This window comes from Schistocerca nitens, chromosome 9, assembly GCF_023898315.1.
Source record: "Schistocerca nitens isolate TAMUIC-IGC-003100 chromosome 9, iqSchNite1.1, whole genome shotgun sequence".
Lineage (NCBI taxonomy): Eukaryota > Metazoa > Arthropoda > Insecta > Orthoptera > Acrididae > Schistocerca > Schistocerca nitens.
The window spans coordinates 175,834,044-175,857,244 of record NC_064622.1 but is presented as its reverse complement, the minus strand read 5'-3'; the positions used below and the strand labels follow the sequence as shown (position 1 = coordinate 175,857,244).

The 23,201-nt window shown below is 42.2% G+C and overlaps 1 protein-coding gene across 1 annotated transcript in view; it reads left to right on the top strand.

The window, feature by feature from the left end:
- Positions 1–23,201, top strand: part of LOC126203398 (aminopeptidase N) — a 320,824-nt gene that overhangs the window by 46,387 nt on the left and 251,236 nt on the right. The window contains exon 4 of the mRNA XM_049937703.1: positions 22,389–22,547. Within this exon, the coding sequence (XP_049793660.1) occupies positions 22,389–22,547 (159 nt within the window). The remainder of the gene's footprint in view (positions 1–22,388; positions 22,548–23,201) is intronic.

Genomic DNA, 23,201 nt, shown 5'->3' with positions numbered 1-23,201 from the left:
AGACCACGAACTGTATTCTTTGTCTTTCCGTCCACGTCCTGGGAAACACATTCCTGAAGCTCTTAATGAAGCTCTTAATTTCGCTATTGAAGGATTGGAATGTCCTGAGTTGTATCACATTGTCCTCCTTTTTGCACATCTGATTGCTACTTTCTGTGGCATTCATTACTTCGTGATGTGCGCTCAACGGTACCGCATATTGTTTGTGCTCATAATTCGCATTAGGTTGCGGTTGCGCACTCTCGCCCTGCATACCGTCTGCGTTATTATAGTAATCAGTACGCAGAGTCGGATTCACTATCTGTGCGCCACTGTTTACATAGCTTTCCAACACAGTCTCCGCGCGACCTCCTGTTGCCAATTCGGCAACTCCACTGTCGCACGGGATTTGATCTGTGTTAATTCAGCGAGTGGTGCGGCAGCGCTAGCGTCAATATTTACACTCGCGGCCGCAGTCGCTTGTTCTACAGCTGTTCTTACATCGCTTTCAATCTTTGCAGATATCTCGCGATCCTTTACTTCTAGCCATTCATTAAATTCTTTTTCGACTTTTTGAGCTTGCACTTCCAAATATGTATCAATACTTTTCCGTGCATCAAACTCCACATTATCTACGCGGTTGGTTAAAGTCTGGACATTGTCTTCTAGCCTGGACTGCGGTATCTGTAGTTTTTGCATCTCGCCGGCTAGGCTTTTCACAAGATCAGGTATTTCTTTGCAAGCGTCTCGCGTCTCGGCAAGTTCGCTTTGGATACTCTTTAGTTTCGTTTCTAGTCTTTGGTCTCGCTCTCTATCTTTCTGCTCACGCTCATGGAGCATTTGAGCAAGTTTCTCTTCTCTTTCCCTTTCCCTCTGGTCTGACATTTTTTCTTTTTCCCTTTTTTTCTGTTCTCTTTGTCGCTCTTGATCATAGAGCATCTGAGCAAATTTCTGATCTCTCTCCCTATCTCTTTCTTCTAACCTGCGCATAAATTCTGCAAATGGCTCTGCAATCGGTGAGCATACCGGTGCCCCGCTTCATCTAGCACTCGGTTGGCCCCCCTGTCGTCGGTAGTCTTCTTGTGGTGTTGTACACTGTACTTTTCCTGTCTGCTGGAATCGTTTCCATAATCTTGAGATCACACTTTGTGGCACACGGTGGACCCGTGCTACGCCCTGCTGTGTTTGACTAGCCTCCAGTCGCCCTAGTATTCTACCCCTCACAACGCTATCAATATGTGTTCTCTGAGCCATTTTCAACACACAGTCAGCATTAGCACGTCTAAAAACGTCTGCACACCTACTCGCTGCACCGTACTCTGACATGAACCGACACACCTATGCGTATGTGGACTGCTGTCAGCGCCACCGTGCGACGACCGCAGGTCAAATGCACCGCATGGTCATACCCCGAGGTGATTTAAACCCGCAAACCACCCACCAGAGCGTTGTTTCACCATGTATCAGCATTATCCTTAATTTATGAGCATTATTGTACATAAGTAAGTTTGTCGGATCTCTCAGTGCACTAGTCCTACTCGCAGTTGACCAACTTCGCTACGCATCGCCGTCATCGGAGCTGAATATTTGCTGTTGAATACTTGATGTTGCAATCTTTTTCACAATTCCGTCTCGTTTTCTTTACATGTTTATTACATGGGACATCTGATGGATACCGTCTGTAGATGTCCTCTTTGATGCAATTGCACAAGAAATTTGTATCTTTAGAAAATTATTGCAAAATCTAATAAGACTTGCATATGAGCAATCCTCGCTGCAAATATTTGCAGCCGCCCTTCAACCGAGCATTTCACAGTTAAAGGTGTCAGGATGAATCATGCTGGTGGCCGGAGTGGCCGTGCGGTTCTAGGCGCTACAGTCTGGAGGCGAGCGACCGCTACGGTCGCAGGTTCGATTCCTGCCTCGGGCATGGATGTGTGTGATGTCCTTAGGTTAGTTATGTTGAATTAGTTCTAAGTTATAGGCGAATGATGACCTCAGAAGTTAAGTCGCATAGTGCTCAGAGCCATTTGAACCATTTTTGAATCATGCAGAACAATATCTGCCAGAGGGATAATGTGCGTTAGGTGGAATAGCGCGCAGGACTGACAGCGTACTTATACTGTATGCGCTGTCCACCAGACAGGGACTAGTTGCGAGCAGAGTAACATGCCCGTGACAGACTCCAACGTACATGCGTACACGAAGGGTTACGCAATGTTTGGACATGCGGGGAAGTCGCTTTGAGCATCTGTTGTTCTGAGAACAACGTATTCTTTTGTGAAGGTCATTCGGTCATTAATGTGGACATAATTATTGTCAATGCTTGCTAATGTGCGACATCTGAGAGCTCATATTACATGTAGGATAAACGATAAGTAGCTGTGTTATTGTACTGTGCTGTCATCTTTAGCATCTAGAAATTGATCTTGTTTTCGTGGTTATTCTGTCCTATGACAGAGCACTTGTTTTTACTCTCTATTTCTTATTTGTCTAACCACGTATTTGTTATGTTCAGCTTTTCAAAACATTGTACATTTAGGATACACCTGACCAAGAAACGCGGTATATTACAGTATGAAATGTCAGAATGAAATTAGCAAATAAAAAAAAACGCGACCTAACCCAGGATCGAACCCTCGTCCTCCTGTGTGCTAACCCAAAACTATATCCTCTGCACTAACTGTACAGCAAACCTAATCTTCTGCTGATAGAGGTAATTACCATACACGTGGTTACAGTGTTGCCAGATTGCCAGTCTTTAACGTCCTTTTTCTGCCAGATGTACTCGCCCGACGAAATTTTGTGGGAGACATTTCTGTATCGCTAGCGTGTGTGGAGTCGCGTTTTAAAAGGACGAGTGCGCGACTTTCACTTCACCCTGTATAACCTCCGCTACACATCCTACAGTTCCTTGTGAAGATGTTGTTACAAATGTAAATGTAGTGTTCTACGACCTCCAGAAATGTGGAACGCACCACGGAGTGGCTCAACTAACAAACTCGTTATTGACTTGAGAATGAGATTTTCACTCTTCAGCGGAGTGTGCGCTGATTACTTATTGACTTCTTTGAAGTATTACCCGGAGAATTTCCATCATTGTTACAACAATGAAGCTGTGGTTAAGGAAAACTCTCGATGATGGTGGGCCTAAAGGGACGGAAACATCGCGGTCATCCCGTTGCACTGAAAATTCACGTAAAACAATGTGGAACAAGAAAAGGTAAATTGACAGCTCCAGAGTTTGTTAGCTTGCCATCGTGGTTGAAAATTAGCGTTACAGTAACTTAAGTCAGATGGATAATACCGAGAGAAAGCCTAGGGAGCTAAAAACTGTACCTGGACACTGAAGGATTCTCTAAGAAGGTTCACCATAGCCAGTGATACTAATATGGGGTGAGAAAGTGAAGACTGTAAGGTTAGGTAATCAATTACGTAAAACGGTTGGACAAATAAACATACATAAAAACGCTTAAAAATGCGTGACAGTGCAAAGGTAGAAAGTAGGTGGAGGGCACTCGCGACACACGCCGCAGTGAGATGTGTTCCCCCTCATCTAACCTTAATACCGAACATTGAGATGCATTAAATTTTGTTATAAAAATCTTCTTTCGCTCAGAAAACGTACGACTTTGTTACATGCTATCCCATCATCGGCAAGTATCTGGGGTAATGAGATAGACAGGTTGATGGCTCTTCTCAGATCAGCCAGCAGGGCACACACTGCAAAGATCTGCGGTGACTACCACAACTGTATTAAGGGGAAACCTCCTGAAGCAACAGGAACGCGTGGGTAAGCCTGGTGTGGCCGATACGCAATCAGCACAGTACGACGCTATCTATCTTCCGGAGAAGCCTGGAGAGGAGTATGCCACGCCTTACTGATCCCCATGATTGCTCTCAGCTTGTTGTGGATTGTGGCCGCCTGCAATTCCACATCTCACGTTTTCAAAATTTGATGTAGCAGTTCCAGTCGTAGACCTGTGCCAGGTACTCAGTTTTCAAGTTTGTTTCCTGTGGTTGCTTCTTTAACTAATTTTCCAGCTGGGATACACACGTGGCTCGGTGTCCAAATGAATGTGACTGTCGTTCCTGAGTTGCCGAGGTAAACTAACAGTTTTTGGGTGTTAACGACCAAATATTTTCTGGGGTAGCATTGAGATTCGTATTGTAAACAACTCAAACCAAGACGGTCTCTGTGGCGAAACTTTTAATGCAATGCAGTGCCCCTGATATGGCGACCAACTCTACAGTGTGTATACTGCGTACACTGGACAGAAAACACTTCTCGTGTACCCTTGCGTGTGCAAAAGCATAACCTTTCTATCCGACCGTGTGGACGATGCGTGTCGAACCTGGGTCTTCGTGGTGAAGCGCACCGGCCTCAGAGAATGGTGGGGCAGCATTTTCCTTAAGGCCACAAAAGAGGTCCATCCGAAGCATAGGACTAGGTACACACTACTAGGCGTGGCGAGAGCAAACACACGAAAACATGTCTTATGGCTCTGAGCACTATGGGACTTAACATCTGAGGTCATCAGTTCCCTAGAACTTAGAACTACTTAAACCTAACTAACCTAAGGACATCACACACATCCATGCCCGAGGCAGGATTCGAACATGCGACCGTAGCGGTCGCGCGGTTCCAGACTGAAGCGCCTAGAACCGCATCTGTCTTACCTCAGTGACAGAGTCTCTGTGGCATTATCAAGGAATAGAGACGAGGTAGTTGCAAGTTGATGCCTTGAACCGGACAGTGTGACGTATTTGGTGTACTAGATTAGTAGAGTATTTGCCTCAAAAAACAGGTTTTATAGTAAGATGCATCATCGTCTCTACGTCACACTGTTTTAACTAGTCGCATACACCGTATTTCACGATCTCGCAGACAAACTTTCAGAAACGATATATTACAACAAACATGGAATCCTTTACCGTTGAAGCCGTCGTTTATGGCTTATGTTTGTGAAATGTCGATAGAGTTCTGCGAATGATAGCACATAAAATATACACGAATCACAATTTGTTCATGGTGTTGTTCACTCGACCTTGAGCCTAATTATATGGCTGATACCCTTTCCAGCAATGACAGTCCAACCCAGCCGACAACTGCGGGATACAGTTTCAATTCTGAAAGGTGTAGCTGATATGGGCAATCAAGTCAGTTCTGGTGGTAATGGAAGTAAAGTACATCAAAGTTGACAGTCATATGTGTTGATGCATCAACAATGAAATGTGCAGAGCATGAACAAGAAGTTACTGAGCACAGCATGTTGTACTGTTCCATCAGTGTGGTACACGTAACCGATCTCTAAGAGTGTTCGCACAAGTGAAATGAAACTGATAGTTGATTACCTGCCATTCCAACCCAAATGTTCACTTATAGCGGTTGTTGGTGTGATCTAAATCAATTAATTAAGATTCTCATACTCACGCAAGTGATATATTTTGATTTTTGAAACAATCATTTAGTCTCAATTAGGCCTCGTCAGCGAATAACGCGTGTGTGATTGGAACGACAAATAATTATCATTTTGATTAATAGACTACCGTACTAGATCGATACGAGGTGTTAAACTAGATGGTGATGTTTGGTTGTGCACTGGAACGTACAATGCCATCGACTGCGTAATCCGGGCCCCCGACGTGGCGTAGCTTATATAATTTTTGAACTTGCGTCATTGGACCTGTGATGGTATCCCCGAAATCCAGTGTTCTCACATCATGGCTTCCCTCAGTGACAAGCTTCGTTACACGAAGGTGTCAACAAAGTGATTGGGGGTAGGGATTCCCTTTTAGGAGACTGATACCTGCAGATGTTTACCATCTCAGACATTTCATAGTCAGTCGTCTCGTTGATGTCTGAATCTCTTATTGCCGTTTTTCCGTATTTGCAGATATGGCTGTAAAGTCCTACCTTTACCAAACACAATGTTTTCCTTTTCCAGTTTTCCCTAGCTCAGCCAGTATAAACATAATCCTTACATGATCACCTTGTTTCTGTCTTTCTGTCTGTCTGTCCATCCGGCTGTTAAAAACACTTTTTCTCAGGAACGGGTGCATGCATCTAGTTGAAATTCATGTCACACACTAAGGTTCACGGTCTGTTGGCGGTGTTAAAAATTTAAGCTTCGAAGTCAATGCAGCCAAAAGATATTGCCATTGTTATCCGACTTCAAACTTGAAATTAAAAAAAAAAAAATCGGAAGTCTTGGACTTCCTTGGATCGTTATCTTGCCAGTATCAATGTCGATAATAAGCAAAAATCGTCGATATTCTAGACTTCCTTGACTGTTGAGCCATTGTATACATAATTAAGTTCGTGCGGAACCCATAGATTTCGAGTCGTACTTCCGTCTGTCCAATTTCTTTTTATACAGTTAGAGCACCTTGGAACACTTTTCAAATTTTCGCCTCTAACAAAACCTGTTAAAGAAATTAGATTTTTTTTTCTTATTCCATTTCCAACTGATAGCATTCACTTTATGTATGCTGCAGTCGTTTTCTGAAATCATGCAAATTGTCCGGCAAAGAAAGGTTTTTCCAAATGTGAAAAAATTTCCACGGTACAACATAGTCATGTGCCTAGGAACAAATAATATATTCAGATTTAAGTGTTGCAATAGAAAAAACATCTTGTAAATACTGGATTTAATATTATTGGTGTTATGTCATTATTATTGTGGTACACACCAATAATCAGCACAGTGAAATCAAATGAAGAAGTAGTATTATCGAAAACCATTTACCAGTTAAAAACACTTTGAAATTGGTAACTAACACAAGTTTCCAGTTTCAAAACAGGAAAAATTGGTAAGACATTAAAGAAATTCAGTTCATTTGGAAATATTACATGTTCCATGTCCTATGGTAAGAAGACATTCTTCTGTTTCAGTGTGCAAGACAGTGCACGATCGACAAAATATGGTGTAACCGTCCACACATTATTAACTAGCTCTGAAAGTACACTGAAGTTTTATTACCATAAAATTCTGTAACTGAAGAACTAACGATAGCCTTCAAATAGCTTTAACATATTATACGACACTTAAATACGTTGAAATATTATTTAGAACTGCTGTAGAAGACAACCTGGTGTCTCACAACCAAAAAAAGAAGAAAGAAAAGAAAGAAAAGAAAAAAAAGTAGAAAATACCGAAAACTGCTCATTCCTTCAAGTAAGACTGAAAAACCGACCAAGAAACTTCCTGTGTGTCCAGGCACACTATCCTTCAGGTACGACACTTCCCACTACGTTAAAAATGTTTCGATACGTATGTGTTATCTTCTGTGTGTCTCGTTTTATTTCTAAAACTACATTAATTTCAAAGATGGGATTGTACAGGAAGGCGGGCATTTATGCATTTTATAGCTTGACACCATGTCGTAGGTTCTGCGGTATTATACATCACTGGTCTGTTTCTTTTGTGGGTTGTAGTTATACACACTTTTTTCATAGGAAAAACAAAATTTTGGAAAACTTGTGTCGCCACACTGTTCGTGAGATTAAAATTAATGCTGTTTGAGCAACAAAAGGTGACCCTCTGAAGACGACACATAGGTGTCGAAGCATGTTTGTTGTGTTTTGTACAGGGCGGAGTTTTAAAAACCAAATTTACAGTCAACGTTGAGTCAGAATATAGCACTCAAAACATTTACTAGGAAAACAACAATCCACAACGAATTGCCTACGGTGCGTTTTATACCCTGATAGATCCGTGTTTTAATTACGCATATGACCCGTGAAGGACAGGATGAAAAAAAATTATCTTCTCTCTATGTTTTATTGCCCCTCAAAGCTTGTCGATGTAGTTCTGACACTTCCAGTATAATTAAAGCAGAGTGGGCTCCAGTAAAACGTAAGAAGTTCCACCTGTACAAAACACTACATTTGAAAACGTAAGCCCAATCTTCACCTTGCCTATTATAGCCTATAGTGCCAATGTCGATTTAAATAGAATCTGGTAATCGTGGTCGCAAGTACTTCGGTCACAGCAATAATATGCCACACAAACAGAGGTTGTCCTTGTTACATAAAGTAAGAAGCTGTTTCACAGAACACAACATAGCCACGATTATATACAGCAAGCAAAAACCACTGTACTGGGTCGCGAACCGAACTCAGTTCTCTGCTGCCATTCGTCTGCAATCTGTTATCAAGTAGGTTACACGAGTTCACTTCACGGACCAACTCAACTCCGTGTTTTTGCCGATTCCTTCCAAACTACACAGAGGACCCCTATAATATGAGACTAGCGTATCCGTAAGAATGATAAATGAATAGCGGAAAGTTTCTGGCAAGTTGAAGCTACACGTTGGTACGTGAGGTGGACTCGAATAGCGCTGTTCGTAGCCCACTGGCCCATTCCTACGCACACATACAATCGATAAAAGCATATACGCCAAAAAGAGTAGAACAAGTTGGGAAGTCACTATCAAGCCGAACAGCACAGAAATGACGCCGAATTTGCAAGCAACAATAAAAACCCTGAAAATATACAAAATGAAAGGAACGTGTGACCACAAAATATTCGAATCCACATAAAATAATTTTCATTAACATTTCCTTTCTGAGGCAGCCAGTCTTCTCTGTCTGCGGCGGCTGTGCTATTTTCGCTGTTCAGATATAATGGCTACCGCTTCTTATACTTATTCCACACCGGTTGAGTAACAATGTTGAGATTCTTTTACGTTTGCCACACGAAAGCCTGACTCCGTTACAAACGCAAATCTACGACTCAGTGGCTCCTTAACACAAAGAGTAGACCAATTTCGCTTCCTTGGAATGTGGTTCTGTGAAGATGTGAAATATGACATGGAGATAAAATGTCGCACACGGGACACCCGTAACGCTTTCATTAAATTCAAGAAAATTCTCACAAGAAAATGGCTATACCTACACATTAACTTGGATTTGTAAGATGCTATAACTGGTCTGTACTTCTGTACGGTCATGAAAGATGGATACTAAACAAGTCAATAGCAAGGAAAATCGAGTCCATTGAAATATGGATTTACCGCAAATGTTTAAAATAACGTGGAGAGTAAAAGAACAAATGTGCGAAGGAGAATATCTTGGTTAGATAACGTAAGGCAATGAACAGGACTGTCAAGTGCAGAACAACCACTACATACTGCGGTTCATACAATAAAGCGTCATCGCTAACATCCATTAACGGGTGGGCACAAGAAGAAGAGATTTCATTTGTCGTTTTAATGAAGTTCTTGGAATGAAACTTCCTGGCAGATTAAAACTGTGTGCCCGACCGAGACTCGAACTCGGGACCCTTGCCAGTTTTAATCTGCCAGGAAGTTTCATATCAGCGCACACTCCGCTGCAGAGTGAAAATCTCATTCTGGAAACATCCCCCAGGCTGTGGCTAAGCCATTTCTCCGCAATATCCTTTCTTTCAGGAGTGCTAGTTCTGAAAGGTTCGCAGGAGAGCTTCTGTAAAGTTTGGAAGGCAGGAGACGAGGTACTGGCAGAAGTAAAGCTGTGAGTGCCGGGCGTGAGTCGTGCTTCGGTGGCTCAGTTGGTAGAGCACTTGCCCGCGAAAGGCAAGGGTCCCGAGTTCGAGTCTCGGTCGGGCACACAGTTTTAATCTGCCAGGAAGTTTCATATCAGCGCACACTCCGCTGCAGAGTGAAAATCTCATTCTAAGTCCTTGTAAGTACATCACTCAATGCAGACGCCAATTCATCTTCATTGTAATATATGCTTTTCTTTTAAGGCGAACGTAAGCTCCAGGACAGGACCGTAATCATGTAATTATAGTAGCTCGAAATTTTTCTTGACATACTTTCGACAAAACTTTATAGATTACAATTAAATTCGCTTCGTGCTACACTATTTTATTCTAGTCCGAACTATTACTGATATGGTGTACATGAGCTATAATTTGTCTTTAAATTTTAATACACGAAAAAATGAAGAGTTTGGGGTCAATTCGACTTGGTAAAGTTGCCAGTGAATACAGCTTGTCCAGAAAATTGAATGTACCAACAATTTAGGTTACTTTAATTTATTAAATCTACCTGACTATGAGAACGTAACACGTTGTGGTTCAAATGGTTCAAATGGCCTGAGCGCTATGGGACTTAACAGCTGAGGTCATCAGTCCCCTAGAACTTAGAACTACTTAAACCTAACTAACCTAAGGACATCACACACATCCATGCCCGAGGCAGGATTCGAACCTGTGACCGTAGCGGTCGCGCCGTTCCAGACTGAAACACGTTGTGGAAGCCTAAATAAAGTTACTGCTTACAGCTCTCTGTGTACTTTAGTTGCTGTTCGTAACAGTCGCAATGAAGCCTAGTACGAAACGTGTGCGTTCCAAGTAATTTAACTGCTAAGTGTCTGTAGGTACGGCCAAAATTAATTTTATTACCGTGGGAAAGAATTTTACTCGTTATTATGACAGCGTTGTATGTGTGATGTTTGAGTACAACAGATGTATGAGGCAGGATGGAAACATTTCGGGCACACAGAAGGTGATATTGAGCTTAATAAAACATTTTCATTATGCTAGTATTATAGCTAAATCAGTTGGCATTTTTTTCTGCGGGATAACTTTGTTCTCACAGTCTTTTGAGGTACTCGCTGTGTGTGTGTGTGTGTGTGTGTGTATTCGGGCAGCGTGCATTCAGAAGATTGACGACAAAAAAAGACACGTCCTAATGGCGCTGTGTGGAGTTGAGTAATGTATCACCCAGCGGAGATTGCCTCAGATCACCCTGAATGCAAACGTAGCTAATTCAGTTGGTGATCAATTGAATGAATTCTATTGCACAATTAATCTGTGTTGAAGGCAGTTCGGTTCGACTTTGTTGCGTACCCTTCCCCCTTTTCGTCGGTCACACATACGTGTGTGATGATGTTTCCGCCTGATAACACTGAGATATTCCAGTAAAATAATGTGCGTGGCATACTTCCAGGTCATCTAGTTGCTGTGTGAAACACAAACAGTTAATTCAGCACTAGCAACTCGTTCTTGCAATCCAAATAAATGCTTTTGAGTTATTATGTATCATCTTTTTCCTCTACCTCTTCTTCTTCTTCTTCTTCCTCATTAACCCACCGAGTGATGCTGCAGTGGTAACGCACTTTCCTCTCATTAAAAGATAGATTCAAATCACTGTCCGGTCATTCTGACTTATATTTTTATTTGATCTCTTATATATCCCAAGTTAAATGTCATTACGATTCATTTGACTAGAAAAAGGACAAACACCTTTCATAAACTTCTCCGCTCCCCATAACCAGTCATGAATATTCTGGTGTCCTCAGCTGACACTACCGAAATACGATTTTTCTTTCACATCTTTCACATGATGGGCTGTAAAGGAGAGGAAATGTTCTGAAAACAGAATCAAGAACCTTCATTGCAGACAAAATTTACAACTGCGGAGCACTTCGAAAACTACGAGCAGAGTATAGATTTTAACAATACGTGTGTGACAGCCAAAGAATGTATCATTTTTCAGAGTGAAAGTCCTGGAAGCTGCAGAGGTTTCTAAGATCGAGTCTAATTTCAGCAGAGATGATAGTTACAACCTGTCGAGTTCGTGGCTTCCAGCCATCATCGGAAGTACCTTCCAGATCGCAATGCACGGAGAACTTCACAAAATTTCCAGGAAAACACTTTAGAAGCACAGTAATAAAAATATTTTTGTTTCTGAAATGTTGTCGTTACATTTCCTCTTCTTTACCGCTTGCTATAATGTTAGCCTATCAATGAGAAGCTTGATGAATGTTTACCCAGTAATTTCTTTTCTTTAAAAAAAGCATCGGAGAACACCCTCTTCTACGTGAGACTGGCTTCCAACGCCGTTCAGCCACCTGTGGACTTTAAATGGTTACAGCCGAATTAGAAGAACGAAATGTAGTCACATGGAATATTTTACTTTCACTGATAAGTTGTAATACTGCATACTTGTACAGGGTGTAACACAAGTAATAGCAAAATACATACAAGTCCCAAAATGAGCCATTTTCGAGATAACTGCTAATACGTCGTTCCGAAGTGCAACTGACATCATTACGACTTATTGTCCAAGATTATACAAATATATTCAAACGTAACCTTAAGGCTCAAATTTCACCCGTGCCCTACCTTGACAAGAAATACGTTTTTTTGTCTTTATTGTTATTTGATTCCTCTCGCTCCGTATGGGCAAGTGATGGGCTGCCAGTGGTACAATATTTCATCTTCAGCCAAGAGCAACCTTAAAAATACATGGTGGCCAAGATAAAAGACGCCCCGTGTTGTATTGCAAGTGATATATGAAGTTATTTGTTGTTACTTCTTAACGCTAGGGAAGCGCTCGAGCGGGATCACGTCATGTCACTTGCTGTCGAGCGGCGATCTAGTTTTCAGCAGTCAGTTTTCAAACTTGTTGTGAACACAGTTCTACCGAATGCTTTTTCAGTCGAACAAAAGGTATATATTGTTGAAAATATTTCTGGGTGTAAATCGTTTAAAACGCTAAATGAAAGGTTCACGATAAATTATCCAGTGACAACTGCACCTGCAAAAAGTGTTGTGCAGAAATTGATCACAAAATTTAGAGCAACAGGTTCAGTCGCTAATGCCAAATGTAACCCTGTAGAGTTTGTTAGCCGGAAAATATTCAACGTGTTCAGGAAACTATGGTAAGAAGTCCACGGAAATCAACTAGACGTCTATCCTCCCAACTAAACATCAAACGAACGTCTTGCCAGAACATGTTGAAGCTGTCACGTATGCGAAAATACAAAGTAAGAGTGATGCTAGAGTTAAAACCTCCGGCTTACGCACGACGACAAACATATTGCGAATGCATGTCGCTGATGGTTATCTGGATCCAAATATTTATTTCAATTCAGATGACGCATCGTTTCACCTTAGCAGATACGTGAGCTCTCAAAACACACGCTACTGGTCAACAGACATTTCTATGAACGCTCTGAGGTGCCTCTGGCGTTTGTTGTGCAGTTTCAGGCCAACGGATTGTAGGCCACATTTACTTTAACAACACCGTGAACTCCCAAGTTTATGTAACGGAACTGTTGCAATCATTTGTAGAGCAGCTAACTGAGGAAGAAAAAGAGTATGCATTTTTCCAACAAGATGGCGCCAGGGTGCATACTTAATAGTTTTCAGTGTCATACGTCCATGAAGCTTTCGGAGAGGAACGTAGTTTTCAGTGTCATACGTCCATGAAGCTTTCGGAGAGGAACGTAGAGATTTGTGGCCTCCCAAATCGCCCCATTTGTCCACCTGTGATTTTTATTTGTGGGGTAATACAATGTAAAGCCTACCGTAACAAGCCACTTACAATTGATGAGTTGAAACCAGACATTCGCAATGCGATTGCGGAAATCATACCAAATGAAATGGCAAAATCTTCCAGAAACATGCTGAGACGTGATCAGTTGTATATAGAAGTCTAGGGTGAACATTTTCAGCACCTCCTGTTAGCTATTGACCTACTGAATGTTCAGTACTGCGTTTTTCATAATCTACTGCTTCGTATTCTGTATTTACAATAAACGAGTGAATTGTCTGTATGTTTTTTTGTAAGACATGAGGCCTCTTTATTTTGGCCACCCTGTATAACAAAGATGCGAAAAATAAGACATTATGAATGTTTTTATTTGTTGAATTAAAAATCAAGGAAAACTAAAAAATATATACATTTTAAAAACAGGTCACTGAAAGTTTAATTTCTACTAAGAAAAAGCACTGAAGCACTGCAGTTACACTAAAAACCTTAATAACATGCACAGCGAGAGAAGTACGTATTTCAGAAGGGGAAAACATGTTTCATTGAGCTGAGGGACGTGGGTAGAGAAAGCAGGTGTCTATTACGTAGGAAAACTGTAGAGCGGAAGATAGGTGTTGGGGTAGATACTGAGAAGATAGAGCGTAGGAAAGACAGAAGATGGGAGGGAGTATCTCGTGTGGGTGGGGTAGTGATAACAAGACGAAACGGATGAGAATGGACAGAGAGGGAAAGGGAGAGAGGAGCCCTGATGTGAAGTGGGACCCGTGAATTGGCGTTAAAGTTGCTAGGAGCAATAAATATTGCAGCAAATCTCATTGTCTGCGAGAGGGAGTTGGTTGAAGTTGCGTTGGATGAAGTTGTGTTGGAGTGTTTTAAGGTGTAGGGTGTGAGTGTGAAGTGCGACAGCATACCAGGATTGGTGATCAGAGGGGAGACAATCGAGTTATTGGAATCTAGTTTGCGGATAACGTACGAAATGCGGAGGTGTTCATTGTGGGTGAGGAGGGGGTGGGAAGTTGATGAGGTGGTAGAAGATCTAAGTGGGGGAAGGTAAACGGATGATGAAACCTAGACGGAGTGCATGGTGTTCGAGGATTTGGAGGGACTTTAAAACTTTGATTGGGGCAGAGGTCAATGGAGCATTTGCATAGCAGACGATGGGTCGGATCAGGTTTTTGTACGTGAGTAGGTTCCTGGAGAGGTGTAATCGTCAAATTCGGCCTGTTAATGGTTTCTGTTGGATGGTTAGTAGGTGAGGTTTCCACTTTAGGTGCTGGTTGAAGGCTAGTCCAAGATATTTCAGTGTATTAGTTAACTCGATAGGACCGTCGTAAGTGGTAAGATTAAAGTCATGGAGATGGAAGATGCGAGTGGTTCATCCCATAATGACTGCTTGGGTATTGGAGGGGCCGATCTTGAGAAGCCATTGATTACACCAGGAGGTAAATTGAATAAGGGAGATTTGCAGGGATCCTTGGGATTTCTGGAGTCTAGGGTAGAGTGTGAGAAAAGCAGTGACATCATCTTACCGAAACAGGTGGTGTGGTGGAAGAGAAATACAGTGCCGTTTCATTATGTTATATGGAAACTCTCGTGTGTTTATGCTTAATTTCTTACTGATAATTAGCAATCCATCGTAGTGCTAATAAACACTACGTCTATCACTGGGTGGAACTGATATCTAATGTGCATTAACGATCCATCTTATTGATCATAGCCCTGAAGTGAATCAACACCATTAGCTAATAGTTTGCACAATGAAAGCTATCTGTGCACCTGTCCTGCATCTCGTAGGCGACTAACTAACCCATGCGCTGGAAGGAAGAACATTTGAAGAGTCGAAATGGAAAATGTTCTAAGTGCCATTTTTCATAAAGCGCGTTTTCATCGCCATTGTGTTCTTGGTATTCTGATGCATGTCCTTAGATTTGATCCAGGTCCCAAATAATGGAGAAAGTAGAAAAATGACGTGATTCCACCAGGCTGTGCTTTAAGTTATTTTATTTGCAATGACTGACTGCGCATGACGGCCATTTCAACAAATGCATACAGTGTGATTTGTGGTAAACATTACAATGTTTGTTTCTCTAGTGCTTCTGGGTAGATGTGGCATTATAATAACGCAGTAATGTTATTGTGTTCGAAAGGACTTTGCGTCTCATGCACATTATATTGTAGAAGATGACTGCTGACCTCTCTGTCCTCTGTTACGCACACGTTGCATGGATCTAGAACGCCGTACACCTCACATCGCTTTCATCATCCGTTTACCTTTTACTGGGTTCTTTTTTAGATTGGGGATGGCCTTATTCCCCAATCCATTTTATCACAGACTCTCGCGCATTCGTGAGTCAGAAGTTTTAAACACCTGGTTATAAACATTGGGAAAATTTTTATTTGGTTTAAATAGAACCTTAACCTTCTGACTGTAAGTAGACATATACCTTATCGCTTTTATTTGTCCATTTCTTGGAGTGCCTAAATGTCTGATAAGTTCCTTTGTACCTTTGTATACAGTGAGGCACCTGAAGGTGCAAATTTAATTTGCCAAACCGGCCATGTTCTCGAATAAAGAATTCTAACAGTCGTAGCGGTCTTGTTGATTCAAATCAAAGAGTTCCCTCCATCGTTACCAGCTGGGACCTGAAGCCATACCAGATGAATCCTCACACCATGACGCCAAAAGTAACACCGCTGCTCCTCTCTGAAGCCCTGGAAGAACAGCATCTTTCCCCAGGTCGCCTCTGTACAGGCCGACGATGATCATCCCGTGTGCCGCAGAACAACGATTCATCGCTAAACACGGTGCGACACCATTCATCAGTAGTCCGTGCTTCCTGGTCCCGGTGCCATTCCAAACACAGCCGTTTGTGTTGTGGTGTTACCAGCAGTCTACGCGTGGGACGGTAATTCTCTAGTCCGGCTGCTTCTAGTCTCTGACCGACGGTGCCGTATTAAAAGGAACATTGCAGGGAGTCCATTACATTTTCTAGGACGTCACGTGCAGATGCAAAGGGGTTACGACGTGCTCGGTGTGCATTACTGCGGTCCTCCCTGGTCAGATTTTGTCACCCGGAAGCTTCACGACGAACACGTTTGGCACCATGTTCCTATCCCGTCCAACATCGTACCACTACGACATCCGTATGCTCCACAAATTTGGATATTGTACGATTAACCAGCCGGTCAAATGCAGATGCACAGTGAGGTCCTATTCAAAACCAGGTGCTGCTGACGCTGTCTCTGGCGAGGACACAGGACCTCCGTATTCTTCACATCTGACGATGTTCATCCGTTTATACCCCCAACAAGATCTGGTAATAACACTAAACAAGAACATCAGTAATGCACTCTGTTGGCCGTTCAACCTGTCATGGAGAACTGCAACTTAATCACTTACATACCCGCCGACGGAGTGTACTTGTATGAAGTTTCATTGCCATCCGACCATGTCGTCGGGTTGCTTCACTTGTTTTGTAAAGCAGTGTACATTTTTTCTGGGATTTTGTGCTTCTCTTATTGTACTCTATCATCTTTCTCAGTTTTCGCTATTAATTACGATACTCCCCAAATATTTATGCAACTATACTGTTTACATCCGACAGCTGATAGGTGTTTAAAAATAGCCATGTTTCTGTACGTTCACACGTTTCTTCGAGCTCTATAAGAGATCAAATGTGCTTGTATTTACGAACAAGCGATGCGCTCGGCAGAATTGCATTTGTGAGTTACCCTTACTTACTGCAAATTTTCGTCGCACGCCGTTTCACGCCGCAGGCCACAACAGTCTATCGGTTTTCAGGTGGCCATTAATCAGGCGACCGTCCGCTCTGCCAAGGCAATTTTCTGCGTTAATGGAGCGACGGGCAAATGAGCAGCCTAGGGCATTTTCTACCTGCAAATGGGATAACGGCCCACCAGTTTCCGATAGCCGACGGCAACGCCAGCTTCTAGTACAGCAAAACGGCGATTCGTATTTGGGGCTCGAGAAAGCTCCAAGGAGGTGGAAAAATGTCGCACAACGTACATCTTTTATTATTTAAAGTAGTGTCCGTTAGTATCGCCTTTACAAGACGCATGAGGCTCCAACGAAAAATGTTTTTTAATTCTATCTAAAATTATTGATGTCTCTTAATTTATTTTCTTTCGCGAGAGACTTCAGCTGACCCTTTTAATCTCGAGACGTACTATGAACGAGGAGTAATTACTTTTAAGAATAGTTGAACATACCGGTAAACACTTTATAATTCAGCTTTATACTGTAGGGAAAAAAAGATTTCTTCGTTCGACCTGAAGACAAGAAAAAGCTTTCTGCCACATTGGGAAGATCAAAGATAAAGAACAAAACAACTAATGAAGTGGGAGGTCATGAAAGACAATTTTGTATAAGACAGAGATTGCGTTTAGCATTTCGATTGTTGCAGCTGTATGTAGAAAATGACGTGACGCAATCAAACGGCCACGGAAACGCGTAATAATAAATGTTCAAATGTGTGTGAATTCCTTAGGGACCAAACTGCTTAGGTCATAGGTCCCTAGACTTACACACTACTTAAACTAACTTATGCTAAGAACAACACAAACACGCATGCCCGAGAGAGGACTCGAACCTCCTGCGGGAGTGGCCACGTAGTAACAAGAAAATACCTTACTCCTATTACGAAAATAAGAACAGAAGAGATTACAGTGGTGCACAAGTTCTTTAACACAAATCGAATTAGGGACAAATGAAACTAATTGAAAAAACTATCAGTTAAACATCAGAAATAACGAAGCTGTAATAAGAGAAATAGAAAAATAAAGTATTTTGAAAGTAGGAACGTACAAAATAGGTGAAAAAAGAAAGATTATTGGTGAAGATGATGGTGGTGATGATAATGAGGAGCAGGAGGGTATGTGGGTTTCGGCACGAGACAGTCACTTCTTTAAACGTCCTTTCATCAAGAACTGGTACACAACAGTTCTCTAAAAACCACATTCATGTACACCCACACACACACACACACACACACACACACACACACACACACGCACACACACACACACACACACACACACACACAGAGAGAGAGAGAGAGAGAGAGAGAGAAGTAGACAAGCGCGGAAATAATGCATATTTAAAGTCATTTCCAAAATATTCTGTAAAAAATAAATATTTAATGTTAAGAGCTAAAGTAATGCAACTGACTGATAATTCTGTCTGCGTGGTCACTGGACTAAAAAAGGATGAGCCAACCACTGTGAAGGATTAAGCAGGAGTCCAGACGCTGCACAAAATTTTAAAAGTTCTACAACAGGCGTCTGGGCATCAGCTGAAATAGAGGGCACGCCCGTACTTAAACTTGCTTCTGCTCACTCTGCAAAATGTAAAATTTTATCTGTTAAAATGTGACATACAGTGGTTTGCAGACCACATGCACCATTGTCTGGGATGTTCCCATCCCCACAACCACCGACGCAAAAAATTTATAAGCGAATAGAAGAAGAGAATTTTCTCCATCTTCCTGCTTCAATCAAAGATTAGCCGAAAACTGAGGAAACAATGTGAATTCAAATTCTAGCTCTGCAAGTAAGAGAATTTTAGCCACTGGAAATACATGAGAAAATAGATAGGGGAATTTTGAAATCTCTCTAGATTGATGCTAAATATTTTAAGAAACCCAGAATTGTGTGTAAGAAGAGTTAACCTAGGAGAAGCAAGAGATTTACGGAAAACTCAACAGAAGGAAAGACGGAGAGGATCGAGAGACATGCATTAAGTCACCCAAGACTCGGTGGTTATTTTGACACTTGATGAATCAATAAAGGATTCATGTTTCATACAACAAGAGAGGTCGGACTATATAGGTAAGTTTATTTGTTATTTTGGTTATATCAGGTAGGCCAATATGAAGAAATCAGTACTGGATACGATAATTTGAAGGGAATGTCAAACACGTCTACTTACTGAAACATAAAAGTAAAATAAGTATTAGTTCTTAGCAAAAGGTGAACAAGTTCCGTGTGCTTTCCATTCCTAATAATATGAAATATACGGGTATTGGAATCACATTGCAAGACCAGTGTTAAAGTACATACAATACCAGTTTTTTTTTTTTTTTTAATATTGTTCCACACATCGCCTTCGATATTTCTCACGAGAATTTTACCGCTGCGTCAATTTGCACACGAGTGAAGTGCCTACTGATTAATTCGCATAGATGGCAGGATGGAGTTCTGTGAACTGTCGACTACGCGTTTCGTCCGCTTTGAAGTAAGAAACAGTTTCAGTAAAGTCACGTATGAGTAGATCCACCACTGTTCATGCGTGCGTTGTGTGCTGCATAACCGTAAGGCGCTACTGCAAACGTGGTGTGCTCTCTCCACGAACACAAAAATAAGATTTTCATCACAATTTCCATATGTAATTATTCTGACCTATTGTTTGTTATAACCATTATAGGGATCGAGCCGGGAGACTTAACACACTATTTCACGTGTTTGTTTTCACAGAGTTTCTGTCGCGAAGATTACTTCACCCAGAGTATAAAGCGTTCGAGTTTACTATGTAACTTTGGTAGTTCGAGAAAAATCCTGTTGGGGTCAGTAGCCGAACTCTGAAGTGGATTGTCGGGGAGAGATGTAAAAATCCCCGCGTGAGAGAGAGAAATTACAGAGTGACAGACGATCTTAATGTATTTCCGCAAATACTTTCGCTCTCGGGTAAAGTTGCTATATGGAGATTACTTAGTTCACGAGAACCTTCTTCTGGACTATAAATCTGGGAGATCATTCTTGCCCAACCATAAACGGCCGTGCCGGTTGCTGTGGAGGAGCGGTTCTAGGCGCTTCAGTCTGGAACCGCGCTGCTGCTACGGTCGCAGGTTCGAATCCTGCCTCGGGCATGGATGTGTGTGATGTCCTTAGATTAGTTAGGTTTAATTAGTTCTAAGTCTAGGGGACTGATGACCTCAGATGTTAAGTTCATAGTGCTTAGAGCCATTGACCCATAAGCGGCGCCGGCCGGAGTGGCCGAGCCGTTCTAGGCGCTACAGTCTGGAACCGAGCGAACGCTACGGTCGCAGGTTCGAATTCTGCCCCGGGTATGGATGTGTATGGTGTCCTTAGGTTAGTTAGGTTTAAGTAGTTCCAAGTTCTAGGGGACTGATGACCTCAGAAGTTAAGTCCCATAGTGCTCAGAGCCAGCCATAAGAGGCAGTAGTAGTAATGAGTCGTCTTTGAGATTGTTTCGCATGATTGTGCCGGTTTACTTAGGATCTTTGTACTCTGTTTCCTGGCCTTGCCGCCGGGTTCAGCACGTTATTTTGGATTTGATAACGTTATTGGTGGAGGGTGGCCTCATGCCCGTCCCCTCGCTAGCCAGTTTACTTAGGATAAAAGGTTTAAAATGCATTCAGATTGAGAATGCATCAACAGACATAGAGTCATTCAATTACACTACACGTTTTTGTCCATTTCAAGAGCTTCTGATTGTACACAGGAGGGTGGTACTTATTTTTCAGCTGCCTAAATTCGAGCTCTTAAATTGCTACAGACAACTAAGAAACTGAGTAGAATTTTAGCCCAGTCAAGCAAATGTAAGATGACCATGAAGTTCTGTTGTTTTCTCGAGGAATATGATACATTTATATAATATTTTCAGTTGTTTCATTTGCAATCAGTATAAACATTATTAGCGAATAGTAAACGTAGTTCCCATTAATTCATTCTGCAAACAACAGCAACCTTCATACTACGGCAATACTTGCAGCAAGTTGAGGTGGTTTGCACTTTTTCTTCTGTATGAAGTTGCTGGTAGGTACAATATCAGTGATAGAAATGGGGTTTACATTCACAGCTCAACCTTTTGGGTATTATACTGAAAAACTGGTATTAAGCTGTACCATTTTTCAAAGCCCCAGATTACAGTTAACCGATAGAACCACCAAGAATTAGTTGGTTGGTTGGTTGGTTGGTTTCGGGGAAGGAGACCAGACAGCGAGGTCATCGGTCTCATCGGATTAGGGAAGGATGGGGAAGGAATTCGGCCGTGCCCTTTCAGAGGAACCATCCCGGAATTTGCCTGGAGTGATTTAGGGAAATCACGGAAATCCTAAATCAGGATGGCCGGACGCGGGATTGAACCGTCGTCCTCCCGAATGCGAGTCCAGTGTCTAACCACTGCGCCACCTCGCTCGGTCAAGAATTAGTGGTACGCTGAGATGGAAACTAGCTGCAATTACTTCGACCCACACAAGAAGCAGTTTCCCGGATGGATACATCACAATCTCTCATGCCAATAATGCTCCCTCTTTCAATCTCGCTGGTTTGACTTTACGATTCGCGCATACGCCTGCGAGGTGTCATGCACGCCTGCTCAAGTCACTGTGATCCATTACATTCGGATTGTAGCAACAGCGCGAGCCGCTAGCACGTTTTACCGGTAAGTGCTGTTGCACCACGATATCGTTGTTGACCTCGAACCCACCGATCGACATTTTACAAACGCTAATATTTTCTACAGAACATACTAATTTACATGTCCTGTGAATATGAACGTTCTATCTCTAGTAGTTCAAAATATTTTGTTTTTTCTGAACATTAGTGTATTTTCTGAAATGTTTCTATCTCTTTTGATGACTGGGATGACGTAGTGGTTAAGACACTGGACTCTGGTTCGACAGTAGTTATATGATATTTTACATGCTGCAGGCTTCCTTTATTTGAAATTTGTGGTAAGGCCTTATGGGACCAAACTGCTGAAGTCATCGGTCCCTAAGCTTACGCGCTACTTAATCTAACTTAAACTAACTTTCGCTAAGGACAACATACACACCCATACCCGACAGAGGACTCGAACCTATGACGGGGTTAGCCGCCCGGACCTTGACAAGACGCCTCAGACCGCGGGGCTAACCCGCGCGGCAGTCTTCCTTCATACTTGTCTGTGTGATGTATTGATTCTCTCTCTCTCTCTCTCTCTCTCTCTCTCTCTCTCTCTCCCTCCTTCCCTGACTTTGACATCGGCGATACGTTTAACTACATCCTTCCTGCCTGATACTTCCCTTCCAGCTCTCTATCCTGAGGCAACGAGGATCCGCCACTAGAGAGGGTTGCCTTCCTTGCCCAGCTAACTAGAGTGTGTTGCTGTGGCCTTGCAGGTGGATCGCGACGACGCAGTTCCAACCGACGGACGCTCGGCGGGCCTTCCCCTGCTTCGATGAGCCAGCGCTCAAGGCGACCTTCTCCATCCGGCTGGCCAGGCCTGCCAACGCCACGAGCATCTCCAACATGCCCCGCGTCGGACAACCCACGCCCGTGTGAGTACCTACCTCAAGCCACTCTCTAACCGTGCTGCCCCTCTGTATTTTTACTCAAATGTTTGAGCGGTGCAAAATCTAGACTCCTTAGAAATTAAGCAATGAAATTTTGTTTCATTTTTCTTAACCAAACGAAGAATGGATAACGGACAAATGGATATCATCTTGACAAGCGTAACGCCTAGTTTTACAAAAATATATTTAATCACTTGAAAGTAATCAGAGTAATTGTCAAAAACTTAATTAGAAATTTGAGGGAAAATTGAGAGATGGACACTTTTGTACGAATTTTCACATACACTCCTGAGATCGTCAGCGAGACGGTGATCTGTAATACAATAAACACCGAATCAATTTTCAACTTCCAAGATCGCTAAAATCATTTATTCATATAGGTAATCGGTTTCGGCAATTCTCTGTTGCCATGTTTAGGATGATGTAAAAATGGATCCGAAGATTTCAATACAGAATCTCCGAAACCGGTTATCTACATGAATACATAATTTTAGGGATCTTGACAGTAGAAAATTTGTTCAGTGTTCGAATTTTCACAGCCAAACGAAGAGTCACAGACGGGCAAATGGGATATCAAACTGATTAGCGTGATTTTTGTTTTTGAAAAGAAAGTTTTAAATGCTTGAAAGCAATTAGGGA